The sequence below is a fragment of the Canis lupus genome, chromosome 1 (assembly GCF_011100685.1).
Source record: "Canis lupus familiaris isolate Mischka breed German Shepherd chromosome 1, alternate assembly UU_Cfam_GSD_1.0, whole genome shotgun sequence".
Taxonomy (NCBI): Eukaryota; Metazoa; Chordata; class Mammalia; order Carnivora; family Canidae; genus Canis; species Canis lupus.
Window position 1 is genome coordinate 24,575,348 of NC_049222.1, and position 21,341 is coordinate 24,596,688.

At 38.1% G+C, this 21,341-nt stretch overlaps 1 protein-coding gene across 3 annotated transcripts in view; it reads right to left on the reverse strand.

Annotated features, from left to right (window-relative positions):
- Positions 1 to 1,488: 1,488 nt before the first annotated feature.
- RNMT (RNA guanine-7 methyltransferase) overlaps positions 1,489 to 21,341 on the reverse strand; it is a 34,145-nt gene continuing 14,292 nt past the window's right edge. For all 3 annotated transcript variants that reach the window (XM_038526000.1, XM_038525999.1, XM_038526001.1), the window contains exons 9-12: positions 18,743 to 18,860; positions 10,569 to 10,670; positions 9,199 to 9,232; positions 1,489 to 6,158 (exon numbers count right to left, since the gene is read on the reverse strand). In XM_038526000.1, coding sequence (XP_038381928.1) covers positions 6,121 to 6,158; positions 9,199 to 9,232; positions 10,569 to 10,670; positions 18,743 to 18,860 — 292 coding nt within the window. In that variant the 3' untranslated portion in view covers positions 1,489 to 6,120. The remainder of the gene's footprint in view (positions 6,159 to 9,198; positions 9,233 to 10,568; positions 10,671 to 18,742; positions 18,861 to 21,341) is intronic.

Here is a 21,341-nt window from a genome sequence, read left to right on the forward strand (position 1 = left end):
TCCCTCTAAGTACTGCTTTAGCTTCATCCCATCCATCCAGATGTGTTATTTTCATTCAGCTCAAAGTATGTTCTGATTTTCATTGTCATTTCTTCTTTGACCTATAGGGTATTTAGAAAGTCTTTCGGTTTCATTTCCAAATATTTGTGGATTTCCCAAATTTCCTTTTGCTGTGTATTTCTAATGTAATTCTTTTTTGGTAGTTAAATTGTTTTGTATGATTTTAATCCTTTTAAATTTTATTGACATTTGTCCTATGAGCTATTCTGGAGAATATTTCATTTATGTCTAAAAAGAATGTATATTTTGCTGTTGTTGAGTGAAGTGTTTTATAGATGACATTTAGGTTAAGCTGGTTAATAGGGCTGTTCAAATCTTTTCTATCTTTGTTGATCAGGGTTCTCTTTCAAAAACATAAAATGACCACATTCATATGGTCCTCTTGTAGCTTTCCACTGCCTTTAGAACAATATCCAGGTTCCTTCCCACTCCTGCCTATCTCTATGTGCTCATCATGTACCACTCTTCACTTTGTTCAACCTAATTAACAAGCTAAAACTAGCTTTGTCTCCTGTTATTGATAATCAAGATCCATTACAAAGATAACTAAGATAGTATGGTATTGGTGCAGAGATAAATAAGCTGACCAGTGGAATAGAACAGAATTCAGAAACAAACTCACACTCATATGATCACTTTATGACATATGATCATTTTGTGATAATATGACAATATGACAAAGGTGAAAAACTGTGGTTTGGGAAGGAAAGATGGTTTTTCTCAATAAATGGTGCTGGGAGAGCTGGAAATTCAAGAAGAGAAAACGTCTACCTTAAACCTTACCTCACACTGTTAACAACAACAAAAAATCAGTATGATTTCAGATTTAAAAGTGAAAAGTAAGACAAAAAAAGATTTTAGAAGAAAACATAGAACATCTTCATGTTCTTGGAATAGACAAACATTTCTTAAGCAGAATATGCCAACTGTGAAAGAGAACACTGGTATGCTATTTTAAAATTTAAGAGCTTATTTTCATATATTTGGGATACATACACACACACACACACATATGCATTCTCACAGTACATTCAACAAATGACATGCATCCAATCCAGAATCAATGTGTTTTTGAAAACCACAATACAAAGGATAGTCCATCCAATAGAAAAGTGGGCAAGAACCTGAACATTTAACAAGATAATAAAAAGGCTAATAATCATATGAAAAGTGCTCAAATCTCATTAATCAGTAAAATGAAAACTAAAGCCACGATGAGATACACATGCCTGCCAAAATGAAATGAAAAAGACAGACACTACTGAGGGTAGTGACTGGAACTTTGGAAAACTGCCTGACTGTATCCAGTAAAGCTGAACCTATGTATATACTGACCCTGCAATTCCACTGCTAGGCAGAAAGGAGTACCTATGTATTCATGTACTAGGATATTTGAAGTAGTACTATTAGTAATAGTTCACAAACATCCACGGGATAAATATGTGGTTTATTTACGCAATGGAATACTATACAGCCATGAGAGAAAAAAAAAAACCACATACAAATTCATGCAACAAAAATCTTACAAACATAATGTACAGCAAACCAGCCAGATACAAGAGAATACAGACTATTTGATTCCATTTAGATTATGTCCAAAACCAGACAAAACTAATCTATTTCTCAGACGTTAGATAGTGGTTACCCTTGGGGAGGTAGTTACCAGAAGGGAACATGGTGGGGGGGTTCTGGGGTGGTGGTAATAGTTTGTTGATTGAAGTGGTGATTGTATTTGTGGCCCATTTGTGAAAAACCAAAAACTTGTGTATGTTATACTTCAACTAAAAGCTAGAACAAAATGATTTGCCTCTGCCTGGATAATCAACTCAGACTGAAGATTCCTTCTCTCTTGGCCTCTCCTGTTAGCTCTACTCTCAAACTGTGTTTCCACTTCTTGCCACTTCCAAATGGTGAGGGTGGGAAAAGAACCATCCTCTACCCACTAAGATGCAGACTAAACTGGATTTGCTACAGGACTAGTAGCTTAAGAAGCAGGTCTACTAAAATGTGAAGTCCAAGTCTATCTCTTTGTCCTCTTCGCCTATTGATTATTCACTTTTACCCTCAGTCCCCAAGTACACTCAAATACCCTCTTGCTCTCTGCCCCAAAACCTTACACAGGATAAATGCTCCTCTCAGGGGACACTTAAATTTTAAGTACGAAAGTCTGTTTTCAAGATTAGAGAGAGAGGGAGAGACACAACATATGTATATGAACAGGGGAAGGGGTAGGAGAAGCAGGCTGTCTGCTGAGCAGGGAGCCTGACACGGGGCTCGATCCCAGGACCCCAGGATCATGACCTAAGCTGAAAGCAGACACTTAACTGAATGAGCCACCCAGGTGTCCCAAAATAAGTATCAAAGGTTTGAACACCAAAAGGTTGGAGCACCAAGCAGGTAACATTTTAAGTTGTGGGCAGTGAATAGGTGAGAAGTCATCTGGATTTAATCTCTTGAGGGTGTAACATAAAATTGGATTTTGGGCCTGACTCGAGGGATATGGGTAGTCCAATCTCGGCTCCGCTTTGGGCAACTTTATGTTCTCTCTGTGCTCCAGTTTCCTCATTATTAAAATAGGGATAACAGTGCGTAGCTCATATAGTCACGAGTGCCAAAGTGAACTAATGCACATAAAGGATTTAGAAAAGCAACTGACCAAAGGAAGGAGCTAAATGTTGTCAACCTGGCTTTATTCCAGGTCTGCTGTCCCCAGGGAATCCTGGCCCAGGGAGTCTAGGGAGCAGAGGGCTTTGGGATAACCCGAAGTCTCCCCAGCCTGAGGGAGGTACTCTTGGGTGTTCCACGCTTGCTCAGTACTGCAGTGAGGAGCAGGCGCCCAGGCTTCAGGATTAGGTGGGAGCAGAGGAGCAGCAGAGAAGGTGAAGAGCTGGCTGTCTCCCGGCCTAGTCACATCTATCACTAAGTGCAGGAGTCACCGCACTGCCCGCCTTTGAGGAACCTGGAATATTGCTCTGTCAGAGGGCGAGAAATGAGCCTACCCAGGTGCGTGGTACCTGACGTAGCACCTAGGGAGGCGAGGCGGTCACATCATGTACCTGTGCTCCTATGTGACCAAAGGGCCAGTAAATACCGCAGGCATTTCGGTACAACTTTTATTACAGGGCCCTGGTCCCTGGATCTGGTCCCTGGATCTGGCCCGACCTTGAAGACCCAGACACCTTGGCAGCGACTGGCTCACAATACAAAGCCTGAAGTAGACAAAAAAGTCAGCATATTAACAATGAAAAACAACATTCAGGAGCTAGAATATTCATCGGCAGATCTACACAAGAAACCCCATCTTCACTAGGATACTTGAAGACTGACCAAAATAATATAACAGCAAGGAGTTAAGATAGGCTGAGGGGATGGGAGACCGGGCCTCGGATCTGACCACGCGTTCTCTGCCTCCCCTTCCCACTGCTGACCCACACCGCATGCTGCTTCAAAGCCCCCCACTTTGTACACCTCTGCTCAGATGCTCTATTACATAATGCTACAAACACAGATTTAGGTAGCAATCACATTTCCTCAACTTTCAGGTTTGGGGACACTGTAGGCCAGGAAACTCTGCACCGGTCATCTGCCTCTCAGAGGCATCACACACATTAGTTAACAGAAGTCAGTCTCTAATCAATGCCTTCTCTCCCCGAAGGCAGATTGCTCTGGGAGTCACCCTGGGCATGGGAAGAGTGGGCATTACCACAGACAGCTGCGGTGTGCAGGGGAGGACACCGCCCCTTTGAATGCAGCTGGAAATAGCCAGCTCGTCTCTGTGAACACCATGGTTACACTTTAGCTATTTTAGGCCCAAAGAATTCAACTTGAGCATTCGTTATACCACAGTCCAGCCAGGTTCCCAGACCAATCCTCCCAATCCTTGGGTTGTGTCCTCTCAAGTGGCTGGTTTGATCTCCATTTCACTTTTATCGTTGGAGGACAAACTGGAGAGCCTGTAATCACTCCCATAAACTTCACATCACCGACCTGATAGTGAAGGGCCATGCCCCTTTCCTAACCGGTTTCCCTGAGTCTCTGTCCAGACACTTAGCTGCAGGAAGAAGGCATCAGGTTGGAAGGTAGAGCAGAGGCGGCTAGAAGGATAAAGCTCAAGCACGGGGCAATGCCAGAACCCTGCATCTTCTGGGTGCGGCTCCATGGGCCTCCTGTACACACAACAGCTTGCTTGCTTGAGGTGAAAAGACTGGCTGAATCCACTTGGGTTTCCTTTACTCCTTTCTGTGCCTTCAGTGAAGGCCTTGAGGGACCGCACCTTCCTTGTCTGCTTTGTATTACCGCCAATCACTCCATCCTTCAGGGGATCCTTCTCTCCCACAAATCACCCATGGGGTGGAAAGAGCAAGGGGCTAAAAAAAGTTTTACTACTTGCTTAAAATTGGCTAAGGCCATTAAATGAAAATGATGATTAAGAAGTAATAAGCCACATCCTCTAGCAAATTATCAAAACACTTTCTGGAACTTTCCCCAGAATTAAAATGAACCCGCATATGTAACATGAAGAGTTCACCATCCTTACATCCCCAGCACCACTACCAAACCTCCGCTGGCTAACAGCAGCCAGAAATGCTATTATTTATTTCCCCCAAATGACTTATGGCAAGCTACCACTAAGGCAAAAAGACTTAATTTTTATAAACTGGTAACAGTTTGGGGACTGACAAATTGGACAAGGAACAAAAAGCAGGTAACCCGTGTTCTCTTGTTAAAACGTCTGTTACACCATGAATAATCAACATATGTAAACAAACTAAGAAACTTTCTGTTTTAAACAAGTGCTCTGGATAATTATAGAAAGTAGTGTCTTTTAAATCCATGCACTGATTAAAAAATCATTTTTAGATGATTTTTAGAAGAATATGCAATAATTGCTGTTTTGTTCTTTGTAAGTTTTTCACTACACCTAACACTGGCAAGTTTTTTAAACGGTGACGTAAAGTAAGGATGACCATTCACCTAGGTGTCCGGTCTGGAAGAGGAGTCAACAATTCTGAAATGGCAAATACAGATCTTGAGCAGTGACGGGACGCTGGATCCTACTGCACCAAGCACGATGTGGTGACACGGGAGGGCAGGTACTGTTCTCCCAGGGCTGAAGGGGAGTAACGCATCTACAGAGCACACAGTGCCCGTACCCTACACGTCTAACCTCGGGGGGAATTCATCCGAAGTCTGGTTGTCAGCTTCCTCTAATCACATCCTCCTGTTGCAGTTCCATACATACATCTGAGGAAAATGTTCACACAGGACAGGTTTTCATTAAATCACGAGAAAAACAACTGTGGCATTTTTGTTCAAGGAACAAAGAGAAATCAGTCTAACTACATTCCTGATAACTAGAAACATTCATTGCTATGGAAGGAAATCTTTAAGATAAAGCCCCTAAAATCCAAAATAATTTTATGCTGGCATCGAAACCGTTCTAACCAGTTCCAGAATTAGATCGTATTTGCAAATAAGGTAGTTAGTATTTATAATGAAACGTAAAAACTGACAAAAATTCTAGGTAAATAATTTTTATGATCATTTAAAATTCTGTTTTAAACTTGCAACTTTAGTGATATATATTGAACACATTCAATAGTACAGAACACAATCCATTTAATCTTGAACAACACTATATAACAAAACTACAGAAATAAGCACAAACCCCACAAACCAGTATGCTCCCTCATCAATTCTATAACTGCAATAAATTTAATACTGTAAACAAACACTGAACAAATCAGAGCACTGTGGAAAGAGCTCAGGAGCTCAAACAAGTCATACTATAATTTTTATGCGCTAAGAGAGTAGTGAGGCAAATGGAATTCTTAGAACATTACTTAAAAATAGATTTTTAAAGACAAAGGTCCCAACTGATTCTTATATACACACACAAAAGTTCATCTGTCACAGACAGCAAATGTTGAATTTATACACTGGAGTTTCTGGCAGCATCCTGCACATTTAGAATAATTAAACAAAGTTGTCAAATCTAGGATGGATCATTCAAATCTGTATAGGACGGGACACAGCTGTCCTGGGCTACTGCATATGTGCTCACTGCTGCTTCTCAAATGCAAAAACCAAGTAAATACCTAAAAAGAAAATAATAAAAATTAGAGTTTGGTTTCTTATATCCTTAAGCTAAATAACAATTTCAGTCTTGTTTATAATTTGGTGAAAATTCTCAAGCTTCTGAAGGGAAAAATCCCATTATTTCTAAGGGTCCTCAATTATTCTGAATCATATTTAAGCATATAGGGGGTTATATCTGTTTACCTGAAAACAATCAATTATAATACTCAGTGACATTACAGCTCGAGAAAACAAATTCAACAGCTTTAAAATGTCTAAAAACAGTTTGAGATAAAAAAATTTAAAAGTATAAAGGCAAAGAAAATTAAAACTAAAAAATCTTATATAACAATTCTTTTTATCTGGAGTGAGACAGGTAGAATAATTGTACTACCATTAATGCTTGTGGCATTGGTTATCTAGGTTTTCTGTTCAGGGGAAAAATAAAACTAATAAGAATTATAAGGAACATATGTAACGTGCAAGTTAAAATTCATCCAATTATCCAATTGTTGTGTTGTAGGTCCTGATAAATAAGCCAAAAGCTACATGAGAATTGATGCTTAGAGAGATTTATCTGGCCCCAATAGTGATATTCCAATCCCATGAATATTATCCCTTAAATACACTGTGTGTTCACTCAGACATCTAAGTGTATGTATTGGTCTTCATTCTGGATCACACTGAAATTCAAACCTATTACATCTTCTAATAAGATACCAATAGATTTTATGCTATATAAACACCTGACAAAAATGATAAATCCTTAAAACATCACAAGGATGTTCAGGGTGTACACTAGTACATTCAGCGAGTCAGGATAGTAGACCCACGTACCTTGGTGTCCTCCCTTAACTTCTGAATGGGATACAGATGAATGACTGCAGACAATGTAAAAACCTCACAATCCTCTAGGTTTTACTCAACCTGTCCAGGTGTATCACCCCAGTCCTTCCAAAATGCTACTTTTAATGCTATTCTGTTTCTTATCTATTATTCCTAATTTCTTTTAGGAGAAATGAAACATTGCTGGCATTACAGTGGATAGAGAGAGAACAGTCAGGGCAATATCAACATGGTAGAGTCTTCTAGAAGATAAGAAAGCAAAGCAGTCCAAGACATTCTAAGTATAATACAAGACTTAAGAGCAGCCAGCATTAGTTAGCTTGGTCCCCACTCCAAGCGATCCTTCTGCAGTCTAACCTTGACAAACTCACCCCAAACACATTGGTACCTACTGCAAACAACCCAGCAGTCCTGACCTACCTAAATCTAGGGTCATTTAAAAATCACTAAGACACAGTGTTTGAATTCACATTGGCAATTAATAACTTTCATTCCTTTCTAACTCAAACATTCTGAGAGTCTGACTCACATAAAATGCCTTTATGCAAGCATATCGATTGGGATTTAAAGAAATAAATCTTGAACCCACTTCTAAAAACAAATCAACAATTCTCTACTTTCCTTTCACATTTAATAGATCTAGAGGAGCAGCAGGTTCTAGTAATACGAGCTTCATGATTAAACCAGAAATTTGAAGTACAGCTTCTCGCACTTACTAGACTATGACACGGGGCAAGATACTTTCCAGGCCACAGAGACCTCCAGTTTAGAAGTGTGGTGCATCAAAGAATACACTGATCCTGACCAGGTAGATCCTAGCTACTATGTGGCCACTGTTCCTTTCCTACTGCTTTTCACATCTCTAACCCAACTCCCTCCACTGTCTGAGGGCATCTAATTCATCTTCTGCGTGGTATTACTCAAGTCCATACTGACGTACAGAAATACAGTTTGAAACTACAGATAGTACCACCATCATGACCTGTGACCAAAGCTGTTTTCCTTACATCATATTTGGGACTGGCAGGCTCTCTAAGATAACTGGCTCATCTCCACTCTAGGAAAAGTAATGAAATGTACAGGTTTAGGCACACATTTCCCAGTCTGCTGGCCCTGTAATCCCATTTCCACTAAGGGTAGCAATATTCTGAGACAGATGGGCTCACGATGTTGGCTCTATTCATTTCCTTTCCCTTCCTTCTCTCTCTAATTTGGCAAGTCCTAAGAACAATCCTTCCACATGGGCTTCCTTCCATGAGGCATGGTTATAAGTATGAATCACCTGGGTTAGCTCTGTGACCTCAAACAAGCTACTGAAGTGTTTTCTTATCTATGAAAAAGAGATATTAGAAAAAGTAGTCTACCTGAAAAGTTGTGAGGATTAAATGAGTTACAACATAGAAAAAGTCTCCAGTCATTATTATACTATTATTTCTCATATTTTACTACCTTTCCTTTGGCTCTCCTTCAACTTTTTTCCCTATTATAAAAATGACAGCCCTTAAAACAGTTTGCCTAGTACTACATTTATTTGTGTCTGTTTCTTCCATTAGACAGTATACATCTGGAAAGTAGAGATTACAACTGTTTTTTTTTTTTAATTCCCCCAGAACCCTCTGACAGCACATTATGTAAGTCAATACTCAACATTTATCAAATGGATGGTCTCTGATTACCACTTATGCCTTCAACAAAATCAACAAATACTTAAATTAACAGTGGGAACTATCTTTTATGCCCTCAGGGCAGCCATATAAGGATATTATCATCATCTTAACACTGAGGCTTTCGGAGTTAGCTTATTCAACATCCATTTGCTGAAGAACCACGGACTTCACAGATTTGACAGGCCTCTGACTTCTCTTACAAAGACAGGCACCTCACTTCAAAATATAGGCACCAGGCCCTTCCCAATCACACATCCCTCTAAAATATCCTGCTCACTGATGCTTCACTAAATGCTCTAATACTTATTATGTCTGTGTTGTCAACACCAGAATGGCTAGAAAAAATACATGGTAGTGTTTAATAAGCCAAAATTTCCAAACGTGCCATTTATTTATGTAAACCATTTAATAATACCATTTATTTATGTAAACATAAATATGCACACCCTCATATGTGTCAGAGAAATTCCAAAGTGTTCAAATTTTAAGGAGCCCTCTGAAACAAACTTTGAAAACGTCAGTAAATCTACAGTGATGATATACTCACTTGTGGCTTCCCACTCTGATTTACTTAAGGTTCCCTGAAATTAAAAAAAAAAAAAAAAAAAAAAGAAAGAACTTTTAGATTGAATATGGAAGTACATAAATGCCTATTTTTCAATACTGGACAGAAGTGCCCACACAATCCTATTTCACTATAAATATAAGTTGACCCTTGAACAACGCAGATTTGAACCTGCTGGTATACTTTTATGTGGATTTTTTTTTAACAAATGTAAATGTGTTTTCTCCTACGATTTTCCTGATAACTTTTCTCTAACTTACATTATTATAAAAATACAGTATATAATACATATAATATACAAAATACATATTAATTAACTGATCAAGTTATTGGTAAGGCTTCTGGTCAACAGTTGGCTATGAGCAGTTAAGCTTTTGGGGAGTCAAAAGTTAGAGGCTTACTGTCCAAGGGTCAACTATACACACAATTTACTGTTAATATTATTGTGACCTAAATATATAAAAGAAATCAATGAGATTTCAATGTCATCTTCTGAATTTTGCACTAATTCTCTAAACCACTGATTCTCAATTGAAAGGTCAATTTGTGTAAAGAGGGTATTTGTGCACATGTGTAATTGGAAAACACATCTATCTTATATTTTTAACTTGAAAATAAAAAAATTAAAAGAGCCTATCTTGCAACATCCAATAGCATTATAGGAGAGAATGTGATTTCTATGTTTTTACAAAGGAATCACAAAACTCATATCCCATAAAGGAAATAAATTATACTTAAAAGTTACCAAAATACTAAAAAACATGTTTATATAGTAATACACATGCTACTTTGCACATGCCTTGACTAACAAGCTAGACTGATTGGCAATTCCAGTAACTAAAGTGATTTTGGAGAAGTGATGAATGTAAATGATAGTCTAAGACGTCAGCAGAAATGTGTAATGCAAATTTCTTTTTTTTTTTTTTTTTGTAATTTCTATTGATGACAAAGTCACAGCTATATCTAATACCATTGTGGTACAGTTGCATTCTTAAAGAAAATGTGAAATTCCATGTAGAAGTCAGTGAAAATGGAGATGTAATTTTTCTCCATGTATGTTCATGAACATATCTATGGAACACAGTGAGTCAGCAGTGCCTATATTAAGATACAATGATATAGCAAGGAATTCTCCAACCAAGCCTATAGCTTTTTCCCCATCTTTATTGCCTGATATAGCACTCCATTCATTCTCAGTATTGAAATATTTTATCTTCTATTCTATGGTTATAAAAAGAGGAAACAGACTAACGCATATCTGATTTCAACAAAATAATTTCATAAGTTTCCATATAATATAAGCTTTTTCTTTTTTTCATTTTTCTATAAAACTGCTACAAATGAAGACTTACCAAAGGTAACCTTACTTGACTGTTCTTCATGTACTCTGCTGCATGTTCATAGTCATCCACCTTCTCAGAGGCAAGTTTGGAATTCTCATTTGCTGGATATGGCTAGGGAAGCAAGTGAAATTCCTAGTTAGGAAATTAAATGAAACTTATAATTCAGAATTAAAAATACTAAGTCACTAAAATAAAGTAAAATAAAATAATTAAGAAAATAATCCTTAAATATTATTTCAGGAATACAAACTACATATACTTTTGAAATACTAAAAAAAAAATGGGTGAAAGGATCCTCCCCTAACAAAGTAGCTGTCATGGCCAATTTTGATGATAATCATAGAATATTTACAGTTGGACAAAACTGTACCATTTATTTAATCACCACCAAGGGTCACTTAGCATCAAACGCTTGGATCTCCCTGACTGCCAAAGACTTTTTCTGTTATAAAGTGGGATTTATTATCAAAAGAGCTAAATATTAATTTAAATATTACAGTGATATATTAGCCATCAGAAGCATGAACAGAAGTTAGAAATAATACAGATGAAAAATTCAAAATGCTGGCAGAAGATAGTGGTAGAGTTAAGAGGCCCATAGGCTCACCTCATCCCATGAATACAACCAAAAACTACCAAATCATCCTAAATACCCCAGAAATCGATCTGAAGACTGGCAAAACAAACTCCACAACTAAAGGTAGAAAGAGGCCCCATTGAAGTAGGTAGGAAGTGCAGGGACAAGATTTGGGAGAAACAGATCCTGGGCATTTTGGTGGAGAGGGAGCTACAGCTGCTGAGAAGGGTGAGAAACAAACCAACACACAGGGCAGAGTACAAGGGAAACAAATCTCCATTAACAACTGGCTTATAAAGCTAAAGGAACCAAATTTCAAGAGTTCTTGCAACCAGTGGGGCTTAAAAGCCTGGTCAGCGTGCCTGGAGCTCCGTGGAGGACACTGGGACTGCTATAAGAGAAAAGGCAGGGTAAATAGCCTGCAGACATATAGAATTGGAACAGCAATCTGAAGAGTGCCTGGGCCACACAGTGAGGGGATTAGTTGCTCATCTCAGAGGATGCCCACAGAGACAGAGTTCAGAGATCCCTCCAGGAATAAAGGAGCTGACTGGCACCATTTCCCTCTGTGGTTCCTCAGCATAAACACACAGCCACCTGTAGGAACCATTGCACATGAACACTCACTACCTAAACTGCTTACAATAAGCTATATCCTGCCTACACTCTGGCAGAATGGCCCTTCCCAGGCATCTTTGCCTCAGTCCCAAATGATGTGGAATGCGTGGGCCCCATTCCACAGAAGACAGGCTCAAACCACTACCCACACCGCATCTCCCTACCCAGGAGTTCTGCAAGGCCTCAGTTCCAGCAGAAGTGGCAAGAAGTCCCATTTCATAAGCAGACTAGAGTACACCTAGATAAAACATACCACATTCAGGCCAGGGAATAAACACTGCTCACAAAAGGCAATAAACCTCTGCAGACAACTGTCCTAGAGGATAGAGACCAGGACAGAACAGCAGAGCACACAAAGCATACACTGGAGATACTCCTAGAAGCACCAGGCCCTAGGGACCAGGGAGTACTACACAGTAGAATACTATAGGACCTCTCTTCATAAAGACATTATCCTCAAGAACAGGAGATGTAGCTGACTTTACTAAAACAAAGAGACAGACAAAATGAAAAGACAGAGCAATCTGGCCCAAATGAAAGAACAGGACAAGGCCATGGCCAGAGATTAAAGCAAAAATAGATTTAAGTACATGCCTGATGGAGAATTTAAAGGAATTATTCTAAGGATACTCACTTGACTTGAGAAAAGAATGGAGGACAACAGTGAGACCATTAACACAGATAAGGAATAACATACAGATAAAGGGCTTAAAAAATGAAATGAGAAACATACTTGATGGAATGAACAGCAGGCTAGAAGTAGAGGAACAACTTATGATCCAAAAGAGAGAGTAAAGGAAAATAATCGAGCTGAACAAAAAAGAGAAAAAAGAATTATGCAAAATAAGAATAAACTTAGGGAATTCAGTGACCCCATCAAATGGAGTAACATTCACATGATAAGGTCCCAGGAGAGAAAAAGGGGCAGATAATTTATTTTAGGAAGTAACAGCTGAAAACTTCCCTACTCTGTGGAAGGAAGTAGATATCCAGATCCAGGAGGCACAGAGAACTCTCATCAAAATCAAAAGCACACTAAGACATGCTTTAATTAAAATGGCAAAATATAATAATAATATAATAATAAAGAAAAAATATTAAAAGCAGCAAGACAAAAGAAGTCATTAACTTACAAGGGAAAACCCATAGGGCTAGCAGGAAATTTTCAATAGAAACTTTGCAAGCCAAAGGGAGTAGAATGACATATAGAAAGAGCTGAATAGGAAAAATCTACGGGCAAGAATACTCTATCCAGCAAGACTATCTTTAAGGAAAGACAAAGAGTTTCCCAAAGAAAAATTAAAGGAGTCTGTGACCACTAACCCAGCCCTACAAGAAGTATTAAAGGGGACTCTTTGAGTGAAGGGGAAAGACCAAAAATGACAGTATGAGAGCAGGAAACATTAATGCAGCAAAAATGAGTGTCTGTAAAAACTCAATCAAGGAATTCATAAAATATAAGGATATAAAACAGGACATCATATACCTAAAACTTGGGGAGGAGTAAAGAATGAGTTCAAACTTAAACTGACCATCAAATTAATATAGACTGCTATATGCTGATGTTATATACAAACCTAATGGTAACCACCAATCAAAACCCACTAATAAGTAAGCAAGGAATAGAGAGAAAGAAATCCAAATACATCACTAAAGAAAACCAGTAAACCATGCAAGAAATAGAAGGATCAGCGAAAATCTCCAGAAGCAACCACAAAATAACTAATAAAATGGCAATAAATATCTGTCAGTTACTACTTTGAAAGTAAATGGGGCATATGTCAAAAGACATAGAATGACAGAATGGATAAAAATGGATAAAAAAACAAGACCCATCTATATGCTGTGTACAAGAGATTCTTAGGTTTAGACCTAAGATTGAAAGTGAGGGGATAGAGAGGTGCCTGCGTGTTACAGCTGACTGAGCACCCAACTCTTGGTTTCCGCTTAGGTTGTGATCTCAGGGTCCTGGGATTGAGCCTCACGTCAGGCTCCGAATTCAGCATGGACTCTGTTTGGGATTCTCTTTTAGTCTCCCTCTGCCCCTCCCTGCCATGCATATGCATGCTCTCTCTCTCAGTAAAATAAATCTTAAAAAAAAAAAAAAAAAAAAAGGAGGAGGAAGAGGGGGAGGGAGGAGGAGAAGAAGAAGAAAGAAGAAGAAAGTGAGGGGATGGAGAAACATTTATCATGCAAATGGTTGGCAAAAGACAGGGTAGGAACAATACTTATATTGCACAAAATAGATTTTAAAACAAAGACTGTAACAAGAGACCAAGAAGAACACTAGATAATAATAAAGGGGAAAATCAAAAAGAAAGTTTTAACAATTGTAAATATTTATGCCCCCAACATGGGAGCACCCAAATACATAAAACAGTAACAAACATAAAGAAACTAACTGATAATAATACAATAATAGTAGGTTACTTTAACATCTCACAGCAATGGACAGATCATCTCAACAGAAAATCAACAAGGAAACAACTGAATAACATTCTGGACCAGATGGGATTTAACAGAAATATTTAGAACATTCCATCCTAAAACAGCAGAATACATATTTTTTTCAAGTATACATGGAACATTCTCCAGAATAGAACACACATTAGGCCACAAAACAAGCCTCAACAAATTTAAAAAGATCAAAGTCATAACATGCATCTTTTCTGGCCACAACACTATGAAACTGGAAGTCAACCACAAGAAAAAATCTGGAAAGATCACAAATATAGGGAAGGTAAAGAAACATGCTACTAAATAATGAATGGGTCAACCAGGAAATAAAATAATAAAAAAAGTACATGGAAATAAATGAAAATGAACACACAGTGGTCCAAAGACTTTGAGATGCAGCAAAAGTGGTTCTCAGAGGGAAGCTTATAGCAATACAGGCTACCTCAAGAGGCAAGAAAAACCTAAAAAATAAACTACCTAACTTTACACCTAGAAAAAGGGCCTAGAAAAAGAAGAAACCTAAAATCAGCAGAAGGAAATAATGAAGATTAGAGCAGAAAGAAATGATGTAGAAATGAAAAATACTACTAAACAAATCAATGAAACTGGGAGCTGGTTCTTTGAAAAAACAAACAAACAAAATGAATAAAATCGATGAACCTCTAGCCAGAATCATCAAGAAAGAAAAAGGACCCCAATAAATAGAATCACAAATGAGGAAGGCAAAATAACAAACACCATTCAAATAAACAAATATAACATAATGAAAAACTATATATCAACAAATTGGACAACCCGAAAGAAATGGATTAATTCTGAAAAATATATGAATTACCAAAATTTAAAGAAATAGAAGATTCAAACGGACTGATAACCTACAAAGAAATTGAATTAGTAATCAAAAAACTCCCAAGAAACAAAAGTCCAGGACAGGTGGCTTCCAGGCAAATTCTACTAAACATTTAAAGAGTTAATATCTATTCTTCTCAAACTATTCCAAAAAAACAGAAAAGGAAAACTTAAAAATTCAGATGCCCTGATACCAAAACCAGATAAAGACATCACACACAAAAAAGAGAGCTACAGGCTTATCTCTGATAAGCATAGATGCAAAAATCCTCAACAAAATACTAGCAAATGGAGTTCAACAGTATATTTAAAAAAATCATTCACCAGGATCAAGTGGGATTTATTCCTGGGCTGCAAGGATGGTTCAATATTCATGAATCAGTTGTGATACATCATATCAATACAAGCTAAGAACCATATGATCATTTCAGTAGATGCAGAAAACACATTTGACAAAGTACAACATCCACTCATGATAAAAGCCCTCCACATAGTATATTTGGAACATACCTCAACAGAATAAAGGTCATATATGAAAACCCAAAGTTAACATCATCCTTAATGGGGAAAAACTGAAAGCCTTTACCCTAGGAAGTGAGGAACAGAATAACAGGATAAGGAAGTCACCCTTATCATTTTATTCAGTATAAGACTGTTAAGCCCAAGCCACAGCAATCAGACAACAAAAAGAAATAAAAGGCAGCCAAATCACTAAGGAAGTAAAACAAGAAAGAGACTTAAACTGATGATTACCAGAAGGGAGATGGGGGGGGGGCGGGGAGGGTTTGCTGGATGAGGCTTAAGGAGCATTTGTCCTAATAAGCACTTGGTGATTAAAATGGAAACCTAAAATAAAAAATACAGATGAAAAATGAGTCAACAGAGAACTGTGAGTTCAAGAAGATAGGAAAATAATCCAGCTTCCAATTATGGGCAGTCTCCGTATTTCCTAAGAACTTGCAGAAGGGACACACACACACACACCTTTGTTTTTTAAGGCTATGCTGGCCAAATGTTTATTAAAATAACCTTCAACCGCTATTTTTAATCCATTTCAAATAGCATCTCTTTATACTATGAAGTGTACCACTTTGTAGTACATGTAAATCAAAACATAATGAATTACATAGAACACTTAGTATTTAACAACCACATACTCTAAAAAGGTTATACGGGGATGCCTGGGTGGCTCAATAGTTGAGCATCTGCCTTCAGCTCAGGGCATGATCCTGGGGTCTTGGGATCAAGTCCCACATTGGGCTCCCTGCAGGGAGCCTGCTTCTCCCTCTGCCTGTGTCTCTCTCATGAGTAAATAAATAAAATCTTTATGAAAATAAAAATAAAAGGTTATATATTCTTTGTAATTCCTTTTTTATATATATATATACACAACAAACCAGCTAGCAAGGAATCACTTTTTTCTTTTAATATTTTATTTATTTGAGAGAAAAAGAGAAAGAGCACGAGCAGGGAAAGGGGGCAGAAGAGAAGCAGATTCCCTGGTGAGTGGGGAGCCTGATGTGGGGCTCGATCCTCGGACTGCAGAATCACAACCTAAGCCGAAGGCAGAAGCTCAACTGACTGAACCACCCAGGTGCTCCACAAGGAACCACTTTAAACCTAGATCTTCTTGATAAATTTTTAAGAAAATGATTCAGAAATGTCTATTTTGCTATTTTCTTTTTCCCCCTTATCGGTATCCCACAGTAAGCTCAGATATTTAGCTGTTTGCTGTTTAAGTATGTAGCTTTTTGAAGTCCTGTACTGCTATCATGAGCAACCTTACTTTTTATCATACCTTAACACAGGGATATAAGAAATATCACTAACGGGTTTGGAACCTCAACCCCACATGTTGTGGTTTCATCAGATACAAAGCTTCAAAACTTTAACGTGAATGATCAGAAACTATTCTGTTGTAGACTTGCTCTTCAACTTATCAGTATAAGATTCCTCCATGTGATTACCTGCCTGTCACTAGACATCTAATTTCTCTTCCCTCTCAATCACTTTAAAAAACCAAACAACATATGATTAACATAGGATTATAAAGCTGCAAAACTAATCATTCTTTTCAAAACAGGTAAGAAAAAAGAAAACAGGTGTCAGGACTTTAAAACCACATAATGCCTTGACATGAGAATTCTCATTCTTCCTTCCCTCTACAACAGTGCTCTAGGAGAACAATCTTTTACTGGTTCTATTGCGGGCCGGCTCAAAGCTGACGGCTTTAAGAAAAGACTTTTATACATACGTCAGAAAACAGATCCATTTAAATCTCTGACCTAGACTAAAGCAGGAGCATTGGGACTGCTCTTTCTGCCTCTGGTCCTAACATCCCTCCAAACCATGCTCCATTCTGTCACAAGTCATGTTCCTATTCATTGGACCTTGTCGTCTCCCGCTCAAAGTACTTTATACATCTGCAGAAGTGACTTCAAGGAGAAGTAGGCAAAACCAAAGGACTCTGCCAAACTACATGCTATTACTGCTCAGGTCCGTCCCCAGACAGCCACACCTGTCTGATAGGTCATATCCTCAAAGGCAGACTGGGGAAGAAGACTGGAGAACCACTGTGCTGCAGAAAGTTATCTGTGCTTCTTCAAACATCCCCTGCTCTCTCATGCTCTCTGCCTTTACTCTTAGTTCACTTTCTTCACAAAAGACCCTTTCATATATGCACTGCACTTTAAATATTTCATTATTGCAGTTCTCACATGGTACTCAATTATTTGCTTCTACATTTATCTTCTCAATATACTGTAAAATCCTTGAAGGAATGGGACCCTGCTATCCCATAACCTACTGTCGACAGTTTTGAATGCATTACACAAATTAACTCATTACCTACATGCTAATAGAATATAAATAACTAATCATCGTACATGCAAAGCACCACCAAAGATGATAACCTACAGGCATGTGTGTGTGTGGTGATTTGCACACGCACACTTTTTCTAGTTCTCTCTTCTCCCTCAAAACAAAAACAAGCCTCTCCAGCTAAACATAAAGCAAATTTAAACATTCTTAGTTTTAAAATATAGGAAATATGACCAACGAAGAATGTAATATTTTAGTGGTTTAAGTAATTTCAAAAGATAATTTAGAATTTAAAGAGGCCACTCCAAATTGGGAAAGTTGTATGGATACAACAGCAGGAGACTTGGCATGGTATGAGATCATCTTAGACCCTAGCCAGGAAAATCTTAAAGAACTAATGTAACCAAAAGGCAGTATTGTGAAAAAGTAGTGCAATCCTGCACCCCAGAGAACATTTGGTAATGTCCAGAGTCATTTTTGGCTGTTATAACTGGGGACAGGGAAGCTACTGACATCTAGCACATAGATACCAGAGATGTCAAACAACCTAGTGTGAAGGGAACAGCCCCTCACAACAAAGAAATTATCCAGCTCAAAATGCCAACTGTTCTTAGGTTAAGAAATCCTATTTAAAAGCAGTACTATCTAGAAAATAGAATTTGATGACAGCACCACTCACTCACTCATTCAAGTTTTTCCTGACTACCCACAAAGCAAAGTCTCTGTAATGAGCTCTGTCCTAGGTGCTGAAGAACTTAGAGTAGTTCAAATAATCTGATTTACATAAATACTTAGCATCTAAACGACCTTAAAAGGAATCTCAGAAACAAAGAGGAATATTTACACCTTTCTAAATACCTACCTCCAAGGCCTGCATTCGTTTTAACAGCATTTTATTTTCGTTGTTCTTAATCTTTTCCTCATAGAATTCCAGAAATGTCTTTTTGTAGACTAGTTTCATATTGTACTTCTTCGCCATTCTGTCCAAAACAGATTACTTAATGAAAATGCTTCCAAAATATCAATAATTCCTCAACAGTTTACTTTCACACAACAGTGACAATGTCTGGGCATCATCAAAAAAGCTATCAATTATATATTTACGACAGGATAATGCAAAATGAATGAGGAGTAACGTACCAATAAGGACATCTATAAAAACACATGCATCCTAAATCTCAATCTAAATCAACGGGTCACAGGAAATGTAACAAATAAGTCAGGAAGTAAAATGAAAGGCTATGAGATGGGGATGAAGAGCTATAAAGAACACTTCTATTCCATTTTGTTTTATTTTATTTTTTTAAACCTTTATTTTTATTTACTTATTTATTTATTTATGATAGTCACAGAGAGAGAGAGAGAGAGAGAGAGAGAGAGGCAGGCAGAGACAGAGGCAGAGGGAGAAGCAGGCTCCATGCACCGGGAGCCCGACCTGGGATTCGATCCCAGGTCTTCAGGATGGCGCCCTGGGGCAAAGGCAGGCGCCAAACCGCTGTGCCACCCAGGGATCCCCTATTCCATTTAACTTGATCCTTCACAGTGGCATTTTGAAAACAGGTGCCATTCTTTTTTTTCTTTTTATTTGAGAGAGACACAGAGAGTGTGAACATAAGCAGGGGGAGGAGCAGAGGGAGAGGGAGAATTAGACTCCCCACAGAACAGGGTGCCCGACATGGGGCTCGATCCTGGAACTCCAGGATCATGACCTGAGCCAAAGGCAGATACTTAATCTACTGAGCCACCCAGGCACCCCCATTCCTCCTTAAAACATTCTTTTATCTCTTGGGCTCTCTGGCAAGATACATTATTAATTTTTATACTACATCCTGGGCTGCTTCTTCAGTTTTTTTTTATAAATTTATTTTACCCAACTTCTAAATTGTAATATTCTGAAGAGTTTGGCCCAGAGCATTACTCATTTTCCGTTCCCTGTCTTTAAATAGCACGCCAACAGCTATCTGTAGCTCAGCTCTCTTGTCATATTCATTTATCCACTGCTTCCTAGAAATCTCCACTAGGATGTGCCAGGAGTACTCTCTAACTTTCCAAATCCAAGGTTGAATCCCTAGACTGTTCTGCCAATCTTTGCTACTTCAGTAAATCTAATGATTTGTGCCAGAAACCTCAGTTCTCCATGCCACCTCTGTTTATCTATAAAACGTTCTTCAAATAGGTCTTCTTACCCCTTCATTGGCCACCATCTTGCTTTAACTACCACCACCACTCAGCTACACTACTTCACTTCTTTCCCTGCTTCCAGTCTTATTCTCCCTCAATGAATTTTCCACCTACAGTCAGATTAAGCTTTCAAAAATACACACGTCACTTCCCTCATTTACGCCCTTCACTGGCTCTCCAGGACACTTAATAGAACACAATGTAAAAGCTTTGTGCATGGCCTCTAATGTACTCATTTATAAAGGAATGGTTCCTTGGGGTGCCTGGCTGGCTCAGTACATAGAGCATGAAACTTCTGATCTCAGAGTCATGAATTCAAGCCCCATGTTGGGCAGAGAGCTTACTTAAAAAAAATAAATAAAAAAAAAATAAAAAAATAAAAGGAAAAAAGGAATGCGGCCTCATCTTGAGCTACTTGGGCTCTGATTCCTACAACTCACAGAATGGCTTTGCTTCAGCTCATTCACATATATTGTTACTATATCTGGAATATTCTCCAACTTCTTTTCATCCTTTAGATGTTGACTTAAGCATCACTTCTTCACAGGTGGATTCCTTAAATACTCAATTACATTAGATCTCCCTGTTTTTTTCCCCACTGCATTTGCCAAAGTTTATAGTATCTATATCTGTTGACAACATGCAGGGTCTGGAGATGATCTCAGGTAGCAGGTAAAAGAGATGGAGGGAAAATAACTCTCAAAGGGTCAAGAAGGCTTGTGAGGTGATCGTGGGGAGGGGACAATGTAAAAGAACACATTTGAGAGCCACTGGGATATGTATGTAAGGCAAGGCTCCCCATAATTTGAATTAGCCCTTCTTGGAAAGACAACATGAGTAAAGATAACAGTCTCTTCTACACTAGGCAGTTCATTTTCTACCATAAATCTCCATAAGCCTTCAGAAATAAAATCAAGTTTTATGCCTGAGAACTATCATTGCAAAGAACTGACTCAATCTGACCAATTTCAATAGGTTTGTCATATAAAAGCTTGTTATATTTTTGTTCAATTTCTTAATAAAACTGCAAAAGGGCATCTCAAAGTCCTATGCATTTTCAGATCCTGTCTCACTGAATGTATAGCTGTTTTAATAAATAATTTTTAAAAAAATTTAGATACTATATTGATGACTTGTGACTTTATATGTGCATCACCATTAAGCAATTTAAGTACAAAAGATTGCTACTCCTTCCTAGCATTTAAAAAGAACTTTTATTATGGGTCACCTGAATGGCTCAGTTGGTTAAATGTCCAACTCTTGATTTCAGCTCAGGTCAT